At 34.8% G+C, this 20,067-nt stretch overlaps 1 protein-coding gene and 1 long non-coding RNA gene across 2 annotated transcripts; both read right to left on the minus strand.

Annotated features, from left to right (window-relative positions):
- Window positions 1-296: 296 nt before the first annotated feature.
- Window positions 297-7,515, minus strand: LOC149496904 (uncharacterized). The gene is made up of 3 exons (XM_089719959.1): window positions 6,306-7,515; window positions 1,241-1,312; window positions 297-507 (listed from the first exon to the last, which is right to left on the minus strand). The coding sequence occupies exons 1-3, from the start codon at window positions 7,513-7,515 to the stop codon at window positions 458-460; spliced, it is 1,332 nt and encodes a 443-aa protein (XP_089576085.1). The 3' UTR covers window positions 297-457.
- Window positions 7,516-8,018: 503 nt separating this feature from the next.
- LOC149496905 (uncharacterized) lies at window positions 8,019-10,162 on the minus strand. Its single transcript, XR_016320572.1, has 3 exons — window positions 10,026-10,162; window positions 8,963-9,034; window positions 8,019-8,229 (listed from the first exon to the last, which is right to left on the minus strand). It is a non-coding gene; the product is annotated as an uncharacterized LOC149496905 (long non-coding RNA).
- Window positions 10,163-20,067: the final 9,905 nt, after the last annotated feature.

Here is a 20,067-nt window from a genome sequence, read left to right on the forward strand (position 1 = left end):
CCTACTGTAAGACATGGCATGTCGCCCGTAATATAATTAATAAGCACTTAATTCTTATAAATGCTTACTACGTATACTACAAGGGACTTAATCCTTTTAATTCCTTCATTTTTATATCTTGTAGCAAAATAATTTAGTTATTAAATATATATAACTTCTTTTGGTAGATATTAATCTCAATATAATTTCTTAAACATATTATAAAAAAAAACATAAAATAAAATGGTTCCATAACCCATAAGTCCATGGATGATTTAATTACATATTGGAGTCCTGTTCAAATCTTAGATACATAATAGAAATTAATTACTTTAATAGACTATAAATTTTCAAATTCATACAATCATAATTTACATGAATCTGCTCAAATATACATAAATGATCTGTTAATGTTTAATACATCATACATATTCCAAAAGAAGTCAAATATACAATAGCTACATCAGTAGCATACTATCTACATCAAATAAAAATGATCCTCTCTTGGTTCTTTTTCCTTTCCTTTACCTGCGATAGTACAAAAGCAACTATCGCTAAGCATATGGCTTAGTGGTGTACTAATAAAAATAATAAGGAATGACAATTCATAAATCCACCATGGTAAAGAAAATAAGAAACAAAATAAATCAATACCATTTAAATCATCAATTCATAATATAGTCTTTACAGCTTTTATAGAGTCAATTCTGAGGGCCATCAATGTCTAATGTGCACATCTAGACCTGCTATCTACAACCTCAATCTGTGATATGATTTCAACAGAAGAGGGAGCAATCTACAACCTCAACATGGAGGGAGAATTTCATATCAATCATATATCATCTAGTGATGATATCCATGTTCAATCGATCGTAATATCAACTTCAACAAATGAAATGATATTCGGGGTAATAACCATATCTATATCAGCTGTAAGACTTTTAAACAATTCCATTTATGTACTAATATCAAAATCACAATGGACAACATTTCATTTCACAACCACTGCTAAAAACATTCAATCACGGCCACCCCTCATACTACAGATATCAATTGGCCAACGTCCTCCTCTTTCACAGTATAAGAATCATAAAATTCATTTACAAATATCATTCGGTCGTATGCTTTCAAAATAATCTTTTTCCTCTTTAAAAACTTATGAATATAGTTATAATTCATAAAGCAAATCCATTGAAAATATTTTGCAAAATCAATTTCATTTTGTTTAAATAAAAGTAGGAAAGGAATAATATACACTAACCTGAACTAGATGGCTCCCCTAGCCCTTTTCCTCTAGTAATCACCCTCTCCTCAACTCCCTTTCTCTCAGCAGCTGTAGCATGATATTAATACTCACATTAAGATCATACTACACAATGTACACACATGCACTTCTATAAGAATGTAAATTAAGCATTAGAATGTAGTCTCATGCTTTTTCTTTCATTTTCACTATACTTGTCCAAGTGTTATATGATCTGAGTTTAAGCATGAAACACTTCATATCCAACACTTAACCACATCCTAGACACAAAATACTAACAACGAAAACAATAGAAGTGAATAGCATGCTAAATTCGTTCAAGGTTTATGAAATGCAGAATTTCAGCATTTGAGTAGCTGGCATTGCGTTGACTATATCTTGAATTCCCCATATTCAATTGCCCTGAAATTTTGACAGCATGTTCCAAACATCTTAGGGTACTGTTCTGGAAAATTTCATAATTTTTAAAGCTCATTTGCATTTTTAAATGACATAATTATAGAATCTGAAGTTCAGTTTTTCTCATGCTGAGCAGCCTGCATTGATTTGCTTATAACTCCATTTCCTTTTATCCAACGGCCTTTAAATTTTAACACGACCTACCCAACATCTCAGCCTATCTCCATATCAAATTTCATAAATTTTGGAGTTCATTTGCTTAGTCAAATAGGTCAATTACAGAAGCTGAATTTCAGGCAGCCCAACTGTAACATGTCCAACAATAATTTATATATGTTTAAGCATTCTCACCTCACTTCCAGCACAAATTCATGCAATCCAACTCTTCTATTACTTACATAACATCATAATATAAGAATATCAGAATTCCTAGTTCATGGCATATCAAGAACAAACTCAAAATCATCCATCTTGGTGACTTATGCAACTTAGACTTTGAATTCATGCATAACTACTTTCAATCATCTTAAATCACCTTAAAATCACTTCTCATCACTTCATCTTCACCAAATCAGATTACACAAACAAGCACCTCACTTCAAAGTTCATGGAATTCAAAAAGTAATCCATAGAAATGAAGGAGGAAGTGAAAATAACTAACCTTTTCTTAAGAATTACTTGAAAATTCTTTGATTTTCACCTTCTTTTTGCTTGGTTTTGACTCAAAACCCTCCTCCTCTCTTCTTGAACGACCTGAACTGCAAAATGGGTGGTAAGTGTCGTGCTTCTCTTCACTTCTTCATAAAAATTATATAATAAACTTTATTAAAAATTCCTTCCATGTCCTTTAATTGCAAATTGCACTATAATCCTCCATTTTGTTTTCCCTTCATCCTTTGGCACTCTAATCTTTTTAATCACTTTACTTTAGTCCTATTAGGTATAAACCAAGTGTATTTAATATTCTACACTCCACTTGGTAAAAATCGTACGGAAATTACCGTTTTTCAGGCTTTTCAGGTAAAATCGTGCTTTACCGAGAAGTCATTCATCTTTCAACTCATTTTTGATTTCCTTTAAGCTTTCACATGGATTTGTAAAGATCAATTAATGTTTCATTTAATTAATATTAATATCCTCAATCTATAGTGTTTCCCATTATTTTAAGTTTTCCTTTTATTCGGATAACCGAATTCATCGAAAAAGCTAAAATAGAAAGAACTAAAAAATTGAGGATATTACAACTCTTCCCTCCTTAAAGAAATTTCGTCTCGAAATTTTACCTGTTATAGATCTCTGAATAATTGTGGATGTTGTCTTCTCATATCTTCTTCACGTTCCCAAGTAGCCTCTTCTCTGGAGTGGCTTCGCCATAACACCTTAACTAGGGGAATCTGTTTATTCCGAAGTTGCTTAATTTCCTTAGCTAGGATAACCACTGGTTCTTCATCATATGTGACGTCTCGATTAACTTCAATTGATTCTAAAGGCAATATATGTGAAGGGTCCGATCTATATCGCCGAAGCATAGAAACATGGAAAACATTATGAATCTTATTGAGGTCTGGTGGTAAGGCTAACCTATATGCCAATGGACCAATCCTCTCAAGTATTTCATAAGGTCCTATGAAACGAGGACTTAATTTTCCCTTTCTACCAAATCTCATAACACGCTTCCAAGGGGAAACCTTAAGGAATATTTTATCACCCACCTTATACTCTATATCTCTTCTCTTTAGATCCACATATGACTTTTGTCGATCTGTCGCCGCCTTCAATCTTTCTTTAATTACTTTGATCTTTTCTTCTGTTTGTTGAATAATTTCAGGACCTAGTAATTGCCTTTCACCAACTTCATCCCAACATAGAGGTGTCCTACATTTTCTACCATATAAAGCTTCATATGGAGGCATTCCGATACTGGTCTGGTAACTGTTATTATAAGCAAATTCTATCAAAGGCAAATAGTTATCCCAACTACCTTCAAACTCAAGAACACAAGCTCGAAGCATATCCTCCAATATTTGAATAATCCTCTCAGATTGACCATCTGTCTGAGGATGAAATGCAGTACTAAAATTCAATCTAGTGCCCAGGGCTTTCTGTAAGCTAGCCCAAAATCTAGATGTGAATCTTGGATCTCTATCAGAAACAATGGATATTGGCACTCCATGTAGTCTAACTATTTCACCAATATACATTTCTGCCAACTTCTCTAAACTATAGTCTGATCTTACAGGTAGGAAATGAGCACTCTTCGTCAATCTATCCACAATAACCCAAACTGCATCATGTTTCTTCTGGGTAAGTGGAAGTCCCATTAGAAAATCCATAGTCACTCTTTCCCATTTCCATTCTGGAATCTGAAGTGGATGATGTAATCCTGCTGGTACTTGATGTTCTGCCTTGACTTGTTGACACGTTAGGCATTTAGCTACAATTTCAGCAATATCTTTCTTCATACCAGTCCACCAATAGTTCCTCTTCAAATCCCTATACATCTTTGTCCCGCCCGGATGCATAGAAAATGGAGAATCATGTGCTTCCTTCAAGATGAGATGTCTCAAATCTAAATCTGACGGAACATATAACCGGTCCCGAAATAGTAATAACCCATCTCTACTGACAGAAAAATCTGGTCGTTTACCATCTTGTGCCTCTGAAAGAATCTTTTGATAGTCATCATCCGTCAATATTGCTGTTCGAATCTGATCAATCAATAAAGGCTTCACCTGAAGATTAGCTAACACCCAATTGTCAGAAATCTTCTCAAACTTAGCATTAATAGACCGTAGATCATGGACTAGAGATAACGCTGTCGTCCTGAGGTTAGCAATAATCTTACGGCTCAATGCATCTGCTACCACATTAGCTTTCCCTGGCTGATAATCGATAATACAGTCATAATCTTTTATCAACTCAAGCCATCGTCTCTGTCGCAAATTCAACTCCCTTTGAGTACCCAGATACTTTAAACTTTTATGATCTGTGAAGATATAGCATTTCTCACCATAAAGATAATGTCTCCATATCTTCAATGCAAATACAATGGCTGCAAGTTCCAAATCATGTGTAGGATAATTCCTCTCATGTGGTTTAAGTTGGCGTGATGCGTAAGCAATAACATTTCTATCCTGCATTAACACACAACCTAAGCCATTATGAGAAGCATCACTATAAACAGTAAACTCTTTACCTGGAATAGGTAAAGTCAAAACTGGCACTTCAGTCAAGCACTTCTTCAGCTTATCAAAGCTCTCCTGACATTTATCTGTCCATTCAAACCTAACGTTCTTCCGCAATAGTTGAGTTAAGGGCAAAGCAATGATAGAAAATCCCTTAACAAACTTGCGATAATAGCCAGCCAAACCCAAGAAACTACGAATCTCGGAAACATTCTTTGGTGGCTTCCAACTGGAAATAGCCTCAATCTTACCAGGATCCACTGCAATACCCTCTGCAGATACAATATGACCAAGAAAAGCAACTTGTGCTAACCAGAATTCACATTTAGAAAACTTAGCATAAAGTTGTTTTTCTCGAAGAGTTTGAAAAATGATTCTTAGGTGCTTATCATGCTCTTCTATATCTTTGGAATATACCAGAATGTCATCAATAAAAACCACAACAAACTGGTCAAGGTAAGGTCTGAAGATCGTGTTCATCAAAGCCATGAATGCTGCTGGAGCATTAGTTAATCCGAATGGCATAACTAGAAACTCATAATGGCCATAGCGAGTCCTGAATGCCGTCTTAGGAATACTCTGCTCTTTAACCCTGAGTTGATAATACCCCGATCTCAAATCTATCTTAGAGAATACAGAAGCACCTTGAAGCTGATCAAAGAGGTCATCAATCCTTGGCAAAGGATACTTATTCTTGACTGTGACCTTATTCAACTGACGGTAATCGATGCACAACCGTAAACCGCCATCTTTTTTCTTTACAAATAGCACTGGAGCTCCCCATGGTGACACACTAGGACGAATAAACCCCTTATCAAGCAATTCCTGTAATTGTGCTTTTAATTCTTTTAATTCAGCAGGAGCCATCCTGTAAGGAGTAATGGAGATCGGTTGAGTCCCTGTCATAACCTCAATCTCGAATTCAACTTCCCTTTCTGGCGGCAATCCTGGTAATTCTTCTGGAAAAACATCTGGAAAGTCACACACAGTAGGAATGTCCTTAAGACTAGGAGTACCTACCCTTGTGTCCACAATGTGAGCTAGGTATGCCTCACACCCATGACGGATCAATTTCTGAGCTAAAGCTGCAGTTATCACAGATGAAGGAAGTATCTGTCTCTCACCCTGTATCACCACATCAATATATTCTGGCAGTTTAAATAGTATCTTCTTAAGGTCACAATCAACCACTGCTTGATATTTTTTTAACCAATCCATGCCCAAAATAACATCAAAATCTCCGAAAGGCATCTCAACTAAATCAGAAGGGAATACATGATCTTGGATTATGAGTGGGCAATCAGGATATAATTTGTTAACAATAACCTCCTGTCCTAATGGACTCGATACAAGCACATCATACCCCAATCGCAAACAAGGAACAGATGCATAGCAAGAAATCCCAGCACTAATATAAGAGTGAGATGATCCAGGATCAAATAACACATAAACATCATGATTAAATAAAGGAAATATACCAGTCACCACATCAGCTGCATCAGCATCCTGCCTCTGCCTCATAGCATAAACTCTAGCTGGCACACCAATAGGCTCTGGTTGATTCACTGTCCCCTGACTACCCGACATGCTACCTCTACCGCTGCCTCTACCTCTGCCTGAAGACTGAGAAGATCCATAACTAGCAGCTGGTCTTTGAATCGATCCCCCTGTGGCTGTATATGCCGTAGTAGTTCTCGGTTTAGGGCAATCCCTCACAAAGTGTCCAACCTCGCCACAGTTAAAACATGCTCCTGTGGTCAACTTACACACTCCGCCATGATATCTACCACAATGAACACAACTACGAGTAACTGGAGGAGCTCGTGGAGGTGGCAATGGTGGTCTGAACTGTCTCTGGCTCTGTGGCCTCACACTGCTAGATCTAGGAGGAAATGGACTGAAGAATCTCCTCTTTTTATTACTAGAGCTACTAGCCACTGGGAAAGTCCTCCTGACACTCTTCTCCTCTGTAGCCTTTTCTTGATCAACCTTCTCTTGATTCAGAGCTTGTGATACCAATGCAGAAAAATTCTCATGTTCAAAGCCGATCACATGGCTCTTAATACTGGGCTTCAATCCCTGTTCAAATCTCTTGCACCTGTCCCTACCTGTAACTAACATCCTCCCAGCATAATAACTCAACCGAGTAAACTCCCTCTCATACTCAACTACAGTCCTATGATCCTGTTTGAGCTGCAGAAACTCCTCTATTCTGGCATCCACATAGCTAGATGGAACATACTTTTTCTTAAACTCCCTTAGGAAGTCTGTCCAAGTCAGAACTGGTGGTTGCACTCTGCTCCTAGGAACTGTCTTCCACCACTCATATGCATCTTCCTGAAGTAAAGAGACTGCATAATCGTACTTCTGAGCATCATCACACTGGAGTTTTAGGAAAACCCTATCAATCCTCTCTAGCCACTGCTCAGCTACCATCGGGTCAGTGGTGCCGGAAAACTCTGTGGCCCCATACTTAACCAACTTATCATACTGTCTAACTGGCTGCTGCTGTTGCTGTAAGTTACCCGCCATTTGTCTCAATAATGCAGCCATCTGCTGGGCTATAGGGTCAGCAGCTGGTGCAACAGGGACATCAGCATGCTCGGGAGCATTACCACGCTCTTCCTGTCTCGCTTCAGACTGCTCCTCAAGCGGATTAAAATTATCTCCCCGACTAACACCCTCCATACTATCGATCAAAAATAACACGCTCTCTGTATATTATCACAGAAAACCATGCATCGTATTAGAATATTGTATGATGTAGATATCCAACAATTAACAGGCATGTCATATTTGAGCAGATTACATTTCACACATTTTTATGCAGTAAAAATATGATCCAATATGCAATTAAAACTGCTCTGATACCAAAATAAACATGTCACACCTTACCCTACTGTAAGACATGGCATGTCGCCCGTAATATAATTAATAAGCACTTAATTCTTATAAATGCTTACTAAGTATACTACAAGGGACTTAATCCTTTTAATTCCTTCATTTTTATATCTTGTAGCAAAATAATTTAGTTATTAAATATATATAACTTCTTTTGGTAGATATTAATCTCAATATAATTTCTTAAACATATTATAAAAAAAAACATAAAATAAAATGGTTCCATAACCCATAAGTCCATGGATGATTTAATTACATATTGGAGTCCTGTTCAAATCTTAGATACATAATAGAAATTAATTACTTTAATAGACTATAAATTTTCAAATTCATACAATCATAATTTACATGAATCTGCTCAAATATACATAAATGATCTGTTAATGTTTAATACATCATACATATTCCAAAAGAAGTCAAATATACAATAGCTACATCAGTAGCATACTATCTACATCAAATAAAAATGATCCTCTCTTGGTTCTTTTTCCTTTCCTTTACCTGCGATAGTACAAAAGCAACTATCGCTAAGCATATGGCTTAGTGGTGTACTAATAAAAATAATAAGGAATGACAATTCATAAATCCACCATGGTAAAGAAAATAAGAAACAAAATAAATCAATACCATTTAAATCATCAATTCATAATATAGTCTTTACAGCTTTTATAGAGTCAATTCTGAGGGCCATCAATGTCTAATGTGCACATCTAGACCTGCTATCTACAACCTCAATCTGTGATATGATTTCAACAGAAGAGGGAGCAATCTACAACCTCAACATGGAGGGAGAATTTCATATCAATCATATATCATCTAGTGATGATATCCATGTTCAATCGATCGTAATATCAACTTCAACAAATGAAATGATATTCGGGGTAATAACCATATCTATATCAGCTGTAAGACTTTTAAACAATTCCATTTATGTACTAATATCAAAATCACAATGGACAACATTTCATTTCACAACCACTGCTAAAAACATTCAATCACGGCCACCCCTCATACTACAGATATCAATTGGCCAACGTCCTCCTCTTTCACAGTATAAGAATCATAAAATTCATTTACAAATATCATTCGGTCGTATGCTTTCAAAATAATCTTTTTCCTCTTTAAAAACTTATGAATATAGTTATAATTCATAAAGCAAATCCATTGAAAATATTTTGCAAAATCAATTTCATTTTGTTTAAATAAAAGTAGGAAAGGAATAATATACACTAACCTGAACTAGATGGCTCCCCTAGCCCTTTTCCTCTAGTAATCACCCTCTCCTCAACTCCCTTTCTCTCAGCAGCTGTAGCATGATATTAATACTCACATTAAGATCATACTACACAATGTACACACATGCACTTCTATAAGAATGTAAATTAAGCATTAGAATGTAGTCTCATGCTTTTTCTTTCATTTTCACTATACTTGTCCAAGTGTTATATGATCTGAGTTTAAGCATGAAACACTTCATATCCAACACTTAACCACATCCTAGACACAAAATACTAACAACGAAAACAATAGAAGTGAATAGCATGCTAAATTCGTTCAAGGTTTATGAAATGCAGAATTTCAGCATTTGAGTAGCTGGCATTGCGTTGACTATATCTTGAATTCCCCATATTCAATTGCCCTGAAATTTTGACAGCATGTTCCAAACATCTTAGGGTACTGTTCTGGAAAATTTCATAATTTTTAAAGCTCATTTGCATTTTTAAATGACATAATTATAGAATCTGAAGTTCAGTTTTTCTCATGCTGAGCAGCCTGCATTGATTTGCTTATAACTCCATTTCCTTTTATCCAACGGCCTTTAAATTTTAACACGACCTACCCAACATCTCAGCCTATCTCCATATCAAATTTCATAAATTTTGGAGTTCATTTGCTTAGTCAAATAGGTCAATTACAGAAGCTGAATTTCAGGCAGCCCAACTGTAACATGTCCAACAATAATTTATATATGTTTAAGCATTCTCACCTCACTTCCAGCACAAATTCATGCAATCCAACTCTTCTATTACTTACATAACATCATAATATAAGAATATCAGAATTCCTAGTTCATGGCATATCAAGAACAAACTCAAAATCATCCATCTTGGTGACTTATGCAACTTAGACTTTGAATTCATGCATAACTACTTTCAATCATCTTAAATCACCTTAAAATCACTTCTCATCACTTCATCTTCACCAAATCAGATTACACAAACAAGCACCTCACTTCAAAGTTCATGGAATTCAAAAAGTAATCCATAGAAATGAAGGAGGAAGTGAAAATAACTAACCTTTTCTTAAGAATTACTTGAAAATTCTTTGATTTTCACCTTCTTTTTGCTTGGTTTTGACTCAAAACCCTCCTCCTCTCTTCTTGAACGACCTGAACTGCAAAATGGGTGGTAAGTGTCGTGCTTCTCTTCACTTCTTCATAAAAATTATATAATAAACTTTATTAAAAATTCCTTCCATGTCCTTTAATTGCAAATTGCACTATAATCCTCCATTTTGTTTTCCCTTCATCCTTTGGCACTCTAATCTTTTTAATCACTTTACTTTAGTCCTATTAGGTATAAACCAAGTGTATTTAATATTCTAAACTCCACTTGGTAAAAATCGTACGGAAATTACCGTTTTTCAGGCTTTTCAGGTAAAATCGTGCTTTACCGAGAAGTCATTCATCTTTCAACTCATTTTTGATTTCCTTTAAGCTTTCACATGGATTTGTAAAGATCAATTAATGTTTCATTTAATTAATATTAATATCCTCAATCTATAGTGTTTCCCATTATTTTAAGTTTTCCTTTTATTCGGATAACCGAATTCATCGAAAAAGCTAAAATAGAAAGAACTAAAAAATTGAGGATATTACAGCATGAATGTGTATGCTTTGTGCATGAATGTGTATGCTTTGTGCATGAGTGTGTATGCTTTGTGCATGAGTGTGTATGCTTTGTGCATTTTGTTTAGGCATTTTGCCAAAGATTGATTGATTTTTAGGCATGTTGCCAAAAATGTTAATTTTGAGGCATTTGTGCCAAAATGGTTCATTTAAACGATTTGTCGCTTAAAAGATTGATTTTAAGGCCTTTGGCCGAAAATTGGTTCATTTTAAGGCATTTCGCCAAAAATGTCAATTTTACGGCTTTGAGCAGAAAATGGTTGATTTTAAAGGCATTTTACCAAAAATGTCGATTTTACGGGATTTGACGCTAAAATGGTTGATTTTACGGTTTTAAGCCGAAAAAGATTGATTTTAAGGCATTTTGCCAAAAGATTGATTTTAAGCGATTTGTCGCTAAAAATGGTTGATTTTAGGCCTTTGGCCAAAAGGTATTGTTTTAGGCAATTAGTTTGCCAAAATGTGCGATTTAGGCTTTAATGCCACGATTATCAATTAATCGGGCGTTCGAGCTTAATCACAATTTATTGTCGAAACGTGATTGATTAAGGCTTTTAGCCACAATTATTGATTAATTGGACTTAAGCCGGATTTGTTCGAAATAAGGCAATTGAACCGTAGTTATTAATTAACTAGGCTCTTTTAGCCAATATTGTCGGATTTAAACTTTAATACCACGATTATTGATTAACCGGGCATTTAAGCTTAATCAAATTAATTAAGGCAGTTTATTTACCAAAAATAATGACGTGGATGCATTTATGCAATTGTAGAATTATTAAGAGTAGAAGAGAAATATGCATGAAGTGCTAAAATTAAATAGGCAGAGTTTTGTTTACATACCTGATTTAATCGACGACCGCTTCTTAACTCCCGATTAAGCTCCTCGCTTAGGAAATATTAATTAATTTTAATTTGTTTAATTTTAATGTCCAAATATCACAATAAAAATGCAATAAAAATTAAATTAAATGCAAAAAAGCGGTAAAGAAAACGCAAGGAGCGTGAGAGGGAGAAGGATTCGTCCGTCAACACGACAGGGGTGCCAAAATTGGACTGAAAATGGCCTATTTATAGGCCATTTTCGGGTCCCGGGCTGCAGGTGCCGCCCGGGAGGGCGGCAGCTGCCGCCCAGGGGGCTGGGCGGCAGGTTGCCGCCTGGCTCGGCGGCAGGTGCCGCCCGGGAGGGCGGCAGCTGCCGCCCTGTCGGTGGGGCGGCGGCCCCGCCCACGCTGGGCGGGGGGTGCCGCCTGGGAGGGCGGCAGCTGCCGCCCAGTCGGTGGGGCGGCAGGCCCCGCCTGGTCTGGGCGTGCAGGTGTCGCCCAAGCTGGGCGGCAGGTGCCGCCCAGGGGCGTGGGGGGGCCAGGCCCCAGCCTGCGCGGGGCGACAGGCCCCGCGCGCGCTGGGCGGCTGGCCTCGCCCGCGCGCGCGGCAGGCCCCGCCCGCGCGCGCGGCAGGCCCCGCCCGCGCGGGGCCCTGTAGCCCCGCGCGCTCTGGGCGGTAGCCTCGCCCGCGCGGGCGACAGGCCTCGCCCGCGCTGGGCGGCAGGCCTTGCCCAGGAAGTGGGGCGGCAGGTGCCGCCCAGGCTGGGCGGCTGCTGCCGCCGTGGCCGGTGTGGACACCGTGCCTCGCTCCGAGGGCCTTTTTGGGAGTTCCGGACCTCCGAAAAATATTCCGGGACCTGTTCCGCGATCCTCGCGATATTCCGGACGTTTTAAGTACCATATTGACATATTTTCGGTGAACTTCCGAAATAGCCTCCGGTCCGGCCGGACTGTTTGCAGTCCGGGAAAACAGGCTTTCTGAGCCTCAAAATTTGGGTATTCACAATGGGGGTGGCGCTTTCATAGGCCACGATTTTGTGATGGGGGTGGCGCTTTCATAGGCCATGATTGTGTGATGGGGGTGGCGCTAACATAGGCCACGATCAAATCTGCTTATGTTCATTCTGTATTAGTACGAGCCTTAACTAAGAATGAAATGTTATTTTTGCTATAAAAGAATGAAGACATATTTGTATTTATAATCTTCTTATTGCTTTCAAAGTGTTTGAATTAAATTAATGTGATTTCGGTATTTATATAATTGAGTAATTTAAAGCACTTGTGAGACTTGTCTTGGCTATTCTTGTTATTTTAATTGTTGGTTATTTAGCACCACTGAGTCTTCTACTCAGCGCATTGATTTTTATAACACGCAGGTTAGGAGCAGAGGATGTTTGTCAAGACCAAAGGAGTAGCATCAGAGTAGATATACCATTTTGGGTAGGATATTTTGTAACACCCACCGGCCAATCTGGGAGAACCAGACGGCGGATGCCACATTCCGTGCCGGAGCACCATCTTATGTTACTTATTAAAGCTAGATCACAAATTAGAAGTGGTTAGAGTTTCATAAGGAAGCAAGTAATTAACATTTAAAATAATATTTAAGGAAATTCCTACGAAAATTTTGCAAGACTTTCCCCTAAAAATTAACTTGCTACACAAAGAAAATATACACACTTCCAATTTTCTTCAAACCCCAAAACTCCAATTCAACACAACATACCACAAACACTTCTAAATATCCATCAATATACTCATAATATTCTAAACACATTCTTTTCAAGGAATATATAATCATCATACACCAAAAATATAATAAGATGTTATTTCCTTAAATAATAATAACTCTTAATACATTATAAACTTATTATATACAACCTCCACAACACAATATTTATATACATGCCAAAAATCACCATTTACAAAATATCCTACCCAAAATGTGATATCTACTCTGATGCTACTCCTCTGGTCTTGCTAAACAACCTCTGCTCCTAACCTACACGTGATAAAAATCAACGCGCTGAGTGGAAGACTCAGTGGTGCTAAATAACCAACAATTGAAATAACAAGAATAGCCAAGGCAAATCTCACAAATGCTTTAAATTACTCAACTATATAAATAACGAAATCGCATTCATTTAATTCAAATACTTTGAAAGTAATAGGACGATTATAAATACAAATCTGTCTTCATTCTTTTATAGCAAAAATAAATTTCATTCTTTAGTTAAGGCTCATACTCATGCAAAATGAACATAAGCAGATTTGATCGTGGCCTATGTTAGCGCCACCCCCATCACACAATCGTGGCCTATGAAAGCGCCACCCCCATCACACAATCATGGCCTATGAAAGCACCACCCCCATCACACAAATAAGTGCGTCCGCCTATTTATAAAGGCTGATAACCCTAGCATATGATCATAGCTTCACATAACAAAATCAATCTCATCATACCACATTTCAATCATGCATAGTAGAGCCCAAATCAAAATCATTCTTTCACAAAGTAATAATTCTTAATACCCATCATTTCAAAATTCTTACTCAAAACACTATAGATATATATACTTAATATAGTATAAAAGTACATAAATCAAGAACTTTTCAGCATGTTCATAAACTTGACCTTTGCTGAGTTTTTAAAACATAACTTGAGTTATGGGCCTCCAAATTAAATGAAATCATATGTATTAGAAAGCTAAGACAAAATTGTACAAATGTGAAGAAGGGACCACAGCCCAGATCAATCGGTAAGATAGCAAACAAAAGCTAGGAACACAGACCAACAGATTAGACCTGATTCAGCAGAACCAAGTCCAATGTTTATTGAATTCCTACTTAACCAAAGACTCAAATTAAACCAATCTAGAACGAGAGAAGTCTCAAGACACAGGGCAACAACTTTTATGAAGAACTTAGAACCTAATCTTGTCATTATAGTGGTCAAAATGGGCACTCAATTTAGTGATGCATGTGGCCCGTCACAACAGAGTCAGTTTGGGTGTTTCTGCCATAAGTTGAGCTATGTATCTCCAAATTGGACACAAGAGGATGAGTTGGAAAGCTAAGAAGTAAAGCTACAACTTTTATCAAGAACATAAGACGTTATGTTGCCATTTGAGTGGCCAAAATAGACAATCATTTCGGATATACAGGTAAGACACCATAACAGAACCATTTTTGGTATTTAAATCATAAGTTGAGCTACAAGTATTGGAATTAGACATAAGAATATGTTTTGGAAAGCTGAGAAATTCTTTAAATCCACCAATAATTAAATTAACTCCACTAAAATAATTCCTCATTTATTTCTTAATATATCACACTAGAAATATTATGCATTTAATACATAAACTCTCCAATAATATTCATGAAATATTTTCTACCCACCTAAATCATGCAAACATGCTCCAAAAATAGTAAATAAAATATTAAATAGGCATAGTAATTTTTTCGGACTAAAATAATACCAAGTCCCGGACCGATGGTACTATTCATAGACCGATAAATCAATATTATCAACACTAAAAGAAAATCAGACTGTTACATATTTTGTAAATGGTGATTTTTGGCATGTATATAAAATATTGTGTTATGGAGGTTGTATATATTAAGTGTATAATTTATTAAGAGTTATTATTATTTCAGGAAATAACATCTTATTATATTTTTGGTGTAGAATAATTATATATTCCTTGAAAAGAGAATGTGTTTTGAATATTGTGATGGCACCTAAGTATATTGATGAATATTAAAATGTTATTAAGGATTTATATAGTTATGAAAATATAGAAGTGTTGTTGTGTTATGATGATTATTTTGAGATGTTGGGAGTTTGGAGTTTAATTGGGAGTGTTTTGTATTCATATGTTTAGCGAGCTCAGTTTTGAAAGGGAAATTCTTACAGTATTTCTGTAGGATTTTTTCCAATCTATTTTTCAAAAAAAAAAAAAAAAAAGAGATGAAAACGAAATGAAATGATTATCTAATAAAAAAAACATATTACTCGCTAAACTTGTAAATACTCAATTACTTTTAATTCATAATCTAATTTTATGATTTGTATGTTAAGTTAAGACGGTGTCTCCGGCACCGAATGTGGCATCCGTCGTCGGGTCTCACGGGACTGGGCGGAGGGTGTTACAAGTTTGCTTCTCACCGATACAAATATAGATTTAGAAATAAGTGATAACCCTGAAAATTTATATAAAATAGATAGAGTTTAGAAATAACTGATAACCCTGAAGATTTATATAAAATCGAATCTAGTTATTCAGAAGATAGTTCAAGTGATATAGAAAACTGTGAATGCAATGGTCCCTGTATTTGTAAGATAAATAGTATAAATGTAGTTATTAGAGAGGCTGATTTTCTTTTAGATTGTATAGATAATATTGAAGATAAGAACGTTAAAAAGCAATATTTGTTAAAATTAAAAGATGCGATATCACACAAAGATGAAAAATAATATGAGTCATACGAGTTAAAAGAAATATTTAATAGGTTCAATAGTAATAAAGAGAAACTTTCCCCTTCTTTAGCCGACCAACAAGGAAAAATTAAGATAGTTAAAAGAGAAATAGAAGAATTAAAATAAGAACATAATAAAATTAAACAAGACATCATTCAATAACAAGTTAATAAATTATAGATATTTAAGCAGAATCCTCAGAAAATAGAAAAATTAATAATTTAGGTGAAACATTATCTTATGATGAGTTTATTAATGTAATATCTAGAGTATGCTTTCAGAAATAGATAATTTTAGTTAAAATAGTAGTTAATAATGATTTTCATTTAACTACGACTGTATTAGTTGACTCTGGTGCAGATCAAAATTATTTGCAAGAAGGATTAATTCCAACTATATATTATGAAAAAACTAAGGAAAGGCTATCCACAGCTGATGATAGTAAGTTAAGAGTAGAATATAAATTAACAAAAGCAAAAATATGTAGTGAAGGTTTTTGTTTTAAAACGCCCTTTATTTTAGTTAAACATCTTAACTACGTGAGTAATACTAGAAACACCCTTTTTAGCTACTATTTATCCCTTTAAAGTAGATAATGAAGGATTAAAAATAAATATCTTAAATAATCAAATATGTTTTAAATTTATGCAACCAATTAGATAAAAGAATTTAAGTGCTATACAAGATATTTCTATATATAAAGAAATAAATTTTATTGGACAAAAACAAAAACATATTAGCTATTTGAAACGAAAAATTCATAACATTAGGATTGAAAAATCAATTACAACAGACTCAAATACAACAAAAAAATTAAAGATTTTGAAGAATTTTTAAATAAAGAAGTATATTCAAATATTCCGAATGCCTTTTGGTCTAAAAAACAACATATAATTCAGTTACCTTATATAAAAGATTTTGATGAGAAAAATATCCCAACTAGATCTAGAGCTATATAGATGAATAAACAATTACAAGAATATTGTTATAAAGAGATAAATGATTTATTAGATAAATGATTGATTGGAAAATCTAAGTCCCCTTGGAGCTGTTCAGCTTTTTATGTCCAGAATGCGGTAGAAATAGAAAGAGGAGCACCTGAGTTAATTATTAATAATAAACCTTCAAATAAAGTATTACAATAGATTAGGTATCCTATACCAAATAAAAGAGATTCGTTAAAAAGATTACATAGTGCGAATATATTTTCTAATTTGACATAAAATCAGGTTTTTGCCAAATATAAATACATCAATCTGATAGGTACAAAAGACTGATTTTAATGTTTCTTTTGGTCACTGAGTTGAACGTTATGCCATTTGGTTCGAAAAATGCCCCTTCTGAATTTCAAAATATTATGAATGACATTTTTAATAATTATTATGAGTTTTTAATAGTTTACATCGATGATGTGCTTATTTATTCAAATAATATTGATCAACACTTTTCTATTTTAAAAAGGTTTTATAATATAGTTAAGCAAAACGGTTTAGTTGTTTCTTCTCCAAAAGTCAAATTATTTCAAACTAAAATAAGATTTCTAAGACATGACATTTTTCAAGGTACTATTAAACCGATTGATAGATCAATTAATTTTCTTGAAAAGTTTCCAGATGAAAATTACTGATAAAAATCAATTACAAAGATTTTTGGGATGTCTAAACTATATTGCTGATTTCATGAAAGATATTCGAATTTTATGCTAACCATTGTTCGATAAGTTAAGAAAAAACTCTTCTCCTTGGTCCGAAAAACATACCCAATTAGTTAAACCATAAAATCTAAAGTTAAGAGCCTTCCTTGTCTTTCTATACCGAATCCCAATTCATTTCTTATAGTAGAAACTGATCCCTCAGATGTAAGCTATGGAGGTATTCTCAAATAAAAATTACCAGATCAGTCTTTTGAATCCTTAATTAGGTACCATTCCGAAGCATGGAATGATACACAAAAAAATTATTCAACTATTAAAAAGGAATTACTTTTAATAGTTTTATGTATTACAAAGTTTGAAGATGATTTGATTAATAAAAAATTCCTTTTATGAATTGACTGCTCAGCAGCCAAAAATTTTTTGGAAAAGGATGTTAAAAATATTTTTTCAAAGCAGGATGGCAAGCCATTTTATCGTGGTTCGATTTTGAGGTTGAAGCAATTAAAGGTACTTCCAACACTTTACCTGATTTTCTTACCCGCAAATTTTTACAGGGAAAAGATAGAAATAAATAAGTTTTTCCCTTTACCTGAAGAATTTGTTGAGAAAAACTTAATGGGCACTCCTATTAAGAATAAAATTACAAGAGAAAGCTATGGAAAAAAGAGTGCGAGTATTTCTTCTCAACTACCTGAATCTTCAACTACTCAATTACCAATAACAACCTTTGCTTCAACTACTTCTGTTACAAATAGACCAACCAAGCCTTACCGGTGCATCATCATCCACAATTAATTATCCTTATGTCAATAAGGATATAGAACTACCAATTACTTAACATTAAAAAGGAATATACTAAATGTTCAAATTTTTTTGGAAGTCGCTCAAAAGGTATTTTCTTCTAATTTTGATTTTGTTCCCTAGTCACTTTCAAAAAATAGAAAATTTTATGAGTTTATATTAGTTGATACAAATTCTATAATTCTGGAACATATTCATGATCCAGAAGATGTTGAAAGGTTTTGTGTTCAAAAGTTCAAATAAAAAAGATTCTCTCTCTCTCTCTCTCTCTCTCTCTCTGATTGGAACTAGAATCCATATGCTGAAAAAAAATTTAGTCAAAACTTTGTACCAAGTTCTTTCAACTTTGAGGATTATAAAAAAGCTTGGAGTAATGCATTTTATTTAAGAAATCATAATCATTCGTGGTTCATGATGATTCCATGAGGTTCAATTACATAATTTCCTTATTGGTTTCAAGAATGGTTCAAGTATTTTAGATGTTCAATTAAAACTTTCTCTACAAAGATACTAAAAGGCTTTTAGCTCTATAATAAACAATTAACTAATTTCAATCAAGATAAGATACTCTCATTCGCAGCTATTTTTGAGATTCCATGGATTTTATCCTGGAATTATCAAATCAAACAAGTTCAACTACTACCCTTTCCTCTTATGCTGGTTAGAATTTTCGGCAATAAATGGTGGACAGATTACAACCAGAGCTAAGCCTGTGTTCAAGCCATTCAAAAATATTTCAGTTCAAAGAGACATCTAACTTTGGCAAAAAATCCAAAGAATCTAGATTTCTTAACAGATAAGAGCAAGTGGCAGGCTGCCCTCGCCGCTACCAGTTCAATTGAAGAATTTAAGGAGATACTATGAGATATAAATAGTCAAGTATTGCAAGAAGACGAAGATGAAAATGAAGCTGCTTCTAACTACTCATCACTCCATGAAGACGATTGTTATGATATAAATCAGATAGATTGAAGTCTATCCAATTCAAATAAATATCAAATATATTCAAGTAAAATTGCTTGTCTTATCAAGCTCCTCTTGTCATTATATAAATATGTAACATTGTTTGTCTGTATTAGGCCCTACCCTGTTTATTTGTATTAGGCCTATCCATCTTTTGTAGATAAGGTTTATCCTATTAGATTATAGCTATCTAAACTTTGAATCAAATAAAGTCCACACTCTTCTATAAATAGCTAAGTTTGCTATGAAAATGGCAAAGGTTTTAGAAGAAGCGTGCTTGTACTATCTCTATCCCCTACTCTTCCAAAAGCTTTGTACTTTCCTTTCTTGTAAGTAATAAAGTTTTCTTTTGTACAATTATCGTTTTTAACCCTGTTTTGATTTAAATTACTTTGATTAAATTATTATTCGTTATTTCAATGAAGCTTTTAGGGATTATGCAGGTAAGTGAGGGAGAAAGTGAGTTGGCTGAAATCGATCAAATTAAATTTAATTTTAAAAGCCACGTAAATAAAGTCCTTTGAATCAAACTATTTTAACCGGATCAATTCAAGCAAATCAAATGAAACCCAAATAATCCAAACCCCTTTCTAGAAGAACCCAAATCAACTTCCTAAGGAAGTTCACAAAAATCAAGGCATTATTTAAATAATAATAATAATAATATAAAAGAAAAAGAAAAGAAGGACCTAGACTACCCAAGACCCAC

Source organism: Jatropha curcas, chromosome 4 (assembly GCF_041381405.1).
Source record: "Jatropha curcas cultivar XTBG-Jc1 chromosome 4, XTBG_Jcur_1.0, whole genome shotgun sequence".
NCBI classification, from domain to species: domain Eukaryota; kingdom Viridiplantae; phylum Streptophyta; class Magnoliopsida; order Malpighiales; family Euphorbiaceae; genus Jatropha; species Jatropha curcas.

Coding starts and splice junctions, on each gene's coding strand:
- LOC149496904 (XM_089719959.1), bottom strand. CDS start 7,515: ATGGAGGGTGTTAGTCGGGGAGATAATTTTAATCCGCTTGAGGAGCAG. Junction 1,313..6,305: donor TGCAGCTGATGTGGTGACTG/GTATATTTCCTT, acceptor ATCATGCTACAG/CTGCTGAGAGAAAGGGAGTT. Junction 508..1,240: donor AGGGGAGCCATCTAGTTCAG/GTTAGTGTATAT, acceptor GTACTATCGCAG/GTAAAGGAAAGGAAAAAGAA.